This window comes from Gymnoscopelus braueri, assembly GCF_963280865.1.
Source record: "Gymnoscopelus braueri genome assembly, chromosome: 23".
NCBI lineage: Eukaryota > Metazoa > Chordata > Actinopteri > Myctophiformes > Myctophidae > Gymnoscopelus > Gymnoscopelus braueri.
Window position 1 is genome coordinate 7,484,402 of NC_137625.1, and position 6,000 is coordinate 7,490,401.

Sequence of the window (6,000 nt, forward strand, 5' to 3'; positions counted from 1 at the left end):
TATGCACTTCGCATCGCATAATATGCGCATCGCATCGCATAATATGTGCTTCGCATCGCATAATATGCGCTTCGCATCGCATAATATGCGCTTCGCATCGCATAATATATGCATCGCATCGCATAATATGCACTTCGCATCGCATAATATGCGCATCGCATCGCATAATATGTGCTTCGCATCGCATAATATGCGCTTCGCATCGCATAATATGCGCTTCGCATCGCATATTTCGCAACTTTTCACATATTTAGCATTTTTCACAACTTTCTGCATATCGCATATTTCGCATATTGCCGCATATTTCACAACTTTCCGCATATTTTGCTAAATCCCGCAATTTCACCGCATAAAATTGCAAAAAACCCAGCATATTTCATCGCAAAATCAAGGATTTTAGCCCGTATAATCAAGAGTTTTAGCCCGCATAATCAAAAAGTTTTTCTGGAGGGTCTACATAATGCTTTATACAGTAGCGCTGTTTCTCAACCAATGGTCCATGGCCTACTAGTGGTCCCTGGCATAATTAACCCTGCAGGTTGTCTATAAATAAATAAATGAATGAATGAATGAATGAATGAATGAATTGTACCATCAAATTTAAGAAAATATTTGAATTAATAGGAGTGGTGTGGGGGGGGAAAGCTTGAAATGAAATAATGACTGTTAAGGGCTTGATATAATTTGTTGCATGATACTACGCACAGCAAATTATATCAAGTCCTTAACAGTCATCATTTAACTGAAATATGCAAGTGGTCCAGAGCTCAAAAAAGGTTGAGAACCACTTATCTTTTCCTAACCCACGGTTACCCTTTCTAATCTGTTGAGTGAGCGGACACAATCCTCATAATGATGACAGGCAATCCAGTACACGTCCCCTTATTGAGATTCTAAGAATTCTAGATCCCCTTTCTGTGGAAGTTCTTGATCTCCTACTTCACAGTAACTGACAATGTGACTGACTAGCACTTCACTGCAACCTTATGCCGTTAAGGAATGTGCTTATCCTGATGTGGAATATTGCAAAGGTTACTCCTCTGTCAAAAAAAAAACCCAGTAGGGAGCCATTTGCAGGTCCAAACAGAAACAGTAGACCTATCAGCATTTTACCTGTCTTGAGTAAGTAGACTGGCGAGAGACTGGCAGCACTACAAGATCAATCATCTCTATGACATTGCGCAAGATCGGGGAAGCAGGAGTAATATTAATATATAATGCCGCATCCTTTATGTGTAAAGCCCTGATGTTGTTTCTTTGATATTTTTGGTCTGTGGTCGGGTAACTTTAATCTCTTTGGATGCCAAAATGCATGCTCCACGCACCTTGAGTTATAATGCACAGGGTCAGGGGCCGGGGCTCATCAATTCATTCCGGTGAGACGTTTATTTAAATTTTCTGTTCGGTTGCGGGACGGAGATTCTATTTGCCTGTTGGATTGACTGTACTAGGCTATTTGGATTCTTATTGATGAGTTTTTAATACTTTTTCCATGTGGATTTAGGCCTACTTCATTATTCCGAGACATCCATGTGAGTGACACACACACACACACACACACACACACACACACACACACACACACACACACACACACACACACACACACACACACACACACACACACACACACTCACACCTTAGGAACATAGCAAAACTTAGGTCAATTGTCTCCCTCCCAGAACTTGAAATGATTATACACGCATTTGTCTCCTCACGGTTGGATTATTGCAACTCACTATTCACCTGCCTCAATAAATCAAACATGAACCGCCTCCAGCAAATTCAGAATGCTGCTGCCAGACTGTTGACCAGGTCCAGCAGAAGGTGCCACATCACCCCAGTCCTGGCCTCATTACACTGGCTTCCTGTAGACTTTAGGGTCCATTTCAAGGTCCTGGTGCTCACCTACAGGGCTTTGCATGGGCAGGCCCCGAAATACTTAACCGACCTGGTCCCACGTTATGTGCCAGGGAGGGCCCTTAGGTCTGCTGAAGAGGGTCTGTTAAAAGTTCCCAACACTACTCTAATTACAAAAGGTGACAGAGCCTTTCGGGCTGTAGCTGCCAAGCTGTGGAATGCTCTTCCACTTGCCTTGAGAACTGCACTTTCTGTTGACATTTTTAAATACAATCTTAAAACGCTATTATTTGAACAAGCTTTTACAAATGTTATTTGATTGTATGTCCACGTTGTATCATTATTTGCTGTATACTTGAGTTTATTGTACAGGCTTTTTACTGCTCTACTTATTTTAATACCTTGTTTTGTTTTTAATCTCTATGTATGTGAAGCACTTTGTGAGCCATCTCTGTGAGAAGTGCTATATAAATAAAATTTACTTACTTACTTACACACACACACACACACACACACACACACACACACACACACACACACACACACACACACACACACACACACACACACACACACACACACACACACACACACACACACACACACACACACACACACACACACACACACACACACACACACACACACACACACACACACACACACACACACACACACACACACACACACACACACTCACACACACACACACACACACACACACACAGGAGGAAGAGAGAGAGCGAGGGAGGACATTTGTGTGTAATATGTGTGTGTGCACGCACAGCACGTGTGAGTGTGTGTGTGCGCGCGCGTGTGCGTGGTTACAGTGAGACAGACCATCATTCACACTAGCTGGCTAGGCTGGCTCTGCGCTCTTCCACGGCTGCTCTGAACAGCCCTGGGACGGTAGATAGATGTTCTTGTTACAGTAGGTCCAAGTAGGGGCCTACCACACATTGTGAATTGACGAGTATTGCGACTGTGACCGTAAATGAGAAACTCAAAGTGGGTAGAACGTTGAGGCACCGCTGTTTACAACGCTATGCATGCAATGCAATCACCAACGGGAGTTATTGTCTCCGCCAGGCCGAAAGGCATGGCGAGAGACAGAGTATGTTTTGCCCCCTGTCCGTCCGTCCGTGTGTCCATGTGTCCGTCCGTGTGTCCATCCGTCATTCTGTCTGTGTACAGCTAACCTCCGGCACCGTTGGCTTGCTCGCAGTGAAACTGTGCACACACACTCCCTGGATGCCACAGCAGAACCTCTGCCCCACATTTTTCACATGGGCCTTTTATAGCGCCACCAGGAGGTCGATTTGTCCAAAACCTATTTTTTGACAGTACTCCTACAGATTTTGTTCAAAAATCCCGCAAATCGGTACACAGTATCTCTATAGTCATTAAACGAAACAGGTCTTTCAGATTTTTCATATTCCATCCTGATTGGCTAAAAATGGCTTCCAAAGTTTGCAGGAGTGCTCCGTTTTGAACAAAATGCCTCAAATCATGAACACAGCATGCAATTTCCTTGACATTTTGCATGCATATCTCCACTATATTGAGGAAGAAATGCCACTTGAACATTTTCAAATCAGCCTCATGGTGGCGCTATAACAGATCGATTCGTGTTTTTACCTATAACTGCACCGATCTGTGTAAAACTTTGTAAGCGCACTCCTTAGAGGTCAAGGAAAAACCTTTGCCCTGCATTTTTCACATCTGCCTTTTATAGCGCCACCAGGAGGCCGACTTATGTAAAACATTTTTTTATATTACTCCATCCGATTTTATCCAAATTTCACGCAAATCGGTTCACATGATCTCTATAGTCATGTGATCAAGACGGATGTGTTTGATTTTTCATATTCCATCCTGATTGGCTAAGATTGACATCTAAAGTTTGCAGTAGTGGCTTGTTTTGAACAAAATGCCGCAAATCATGAACGCAGCATCCGATTGCGGTCAAACTTTGCACGCACATTCACCCTTTCAACATTGGCCTGTTATAGCGCCACCAGCAGGTCTAATTTAGCAAAACAAATTTTTGGAACAAAATGCCTCAAATCATGAATGCAGTGTCCGATTGCCATGCAAGGCCTAAGAAGAAATGGCACCCTTTTCACTTTGGCCTATTATAGCGCCACCAGGAGGCCACAATAGCCTACCTGACCTGGCGGAGACCTGTGCTCCGAGGAGCACCTTTTCTAGTTACTATGGATTCACCTGCCAAATGATGAAGTTGACCAGCCCCCAGTGTGTAGGCTACTGTGCTGAAGTAGGCTACTACTGACACATGCAAGCTCAACGCCAGTGACAAGTTTTTAGAGGAGGAATGTGGTGCTGCGGGATAAGAGCTGCAGATTGTTTCCTCTCGGAAACTGCGCATAGCCTAGACTACTGGTTGATGGAAACCCAGTTTAGTAGCTACGGAGCGCAAAATAAATAAATAATTCATCAGCAGCGGTGCGCTTTTGAATGATTCTATGATATGCATATTATGATTATGATGCACAATATTTCTGACCGCTTCCCCGATCTTGCGCAACGTCAGTCACAGAGATGATTGATCTTGTAGTGCTGCCAGTCTCCCGACAAAGAAACGGCAAGGATTTATTGCTCTATAATCGCATAGCCTGACATGGTCCAGTATGTTGTTAAAGACAATAAAAAGTTGTGTAGTGCGTACCGGCCTTAAACAATAAACAATAAACTATTACGGCCAGGTAAGAGGGGCCATGGTCAAAGGGCCATATAGGACGGTTATGACTATATAGGACTGTATAGGAAACTTGTGACTAAGCTCACAGCATAGGGAGCTTGTAGATCTACTTGAAAAAATGACAACACAAATCTTGTATGGGGGTCCCTGGCACAAAATATTTCCAGCTGGGGGTCTGCAACCAAATACATACATATTAATTCGGGGTCCGACCTTGACATTAAAAAGTTTCTCTGATATCTTTGCTATTTATGTTTGATATTATCACGATTAAAAAATGTATGTTGACCACATATCTGGTGTCCATATTTTGGCTTGTGGATCGGCTTGTAGATTGGCTATTTTATCTATTTGTCGTACAACAAATCCAACCCCGTTTATATAATCATTCATACAATAAAAAGGCTCTGATTCATACCAGTAGCACTTGACGAGTCGTTAGTAATGCATGCTTGCGTTGCACATTAAACGTATGAGAAGGTTATGAGAAGGTTCTGCACTGTCTCACCTGTTGCCCTGTCTCCGGTCTCCTCAGAGCTTGTGTCTTTCAACTCTCTCTCCAGCCTGCAGGCAGCTATAGAGCTAACTGTTGTGTTTGTGTTGTGCAGTGCAGCACAGCGAGCCCTGCACAGCATGCAGCCGGGGTTATATTTAGAGCTGACCTGCGGTAACTCACACGCAGCCATGCATGCTTGCACCGTTTCACTCTGGCCGCTGGCGCAGAAGGATCCCTTTTTTCCCCCTCGGTGACTGACTGCACCCTCACTGTGTTGAAATGCGGTGAGCCCTGCTGTGCATATACAATGGCGTAAAACAAAGTACACATTTAGTACTTAAAAAGCTCTATTGTGTATTCGTTTTCTTTGTGTGAATAAAATGTTATTTTGTCCAATCTGTATGGTAGAGTATGTTGATACAATATAACTTACAATACATTGGGGGTGGTTGTATTTGGTCTCCCTGCTCTTTTATTGAGACATTTACTGATAAATTAGACTGGGCAATCCTCACAGAAGATGTCTTACAACATTACAAGTCACTGACTGATGTATACTTAAGTAATATTGATTTACCTGTTGAGGCTACTACATGTGGAAACATTAACTCTAAGAATGATAGACATTATAGTGACCTGTGTAAAATGTATGACATGATAGTACAATGTTTAGTTAATGGAAGCAAACCTTTTAAAAGAAAAAGGAGTAAACAACATAATCTGAGACCTGGATGAAATGTCTATGTTCATGAGCTACATGTAGAGGCTAAAGAAGCCTTTAAATGTTGGGTTTAGCAGGAAAACCTAGGCATGGCCCTGAGTGTGACCACAAGAAGCATGCAAATGCTGGGTTTAAATATGCTGTACGCTATATTAAAATAAATGAGCATGCCATGAGGGCAAACTCTATGGCCAAAAAGCT

General features: G+C 42.9%; 1 protein-coding gene across 1 annotated transcript in view; it reads right to left on the reverse strand.

Annotated features, from left to right (window-relative positions):
* asb15b (ankyrin repeat and SOCS box containing 15b) overlaps window positions 1–5,268 on the reverse strand; it is a gene marked incomplete at its 5' end in the record, with an annotated part of 46,439 nt that extends 41,171 nt beyond the window's left edge. Inside the window, one exon of the mRNA XM_080420605.1 lies at window positions 5,091–5,268. Coding sequence (XP_080276731.1) covers window positions 5,091–5,268 — 178 coding nt within the window. The remainder of the gene's footprint in view (window positions 1–5,090) is intronic.
* Window positions 5,269–6,000: the final 732 nt, after the last annotated feature.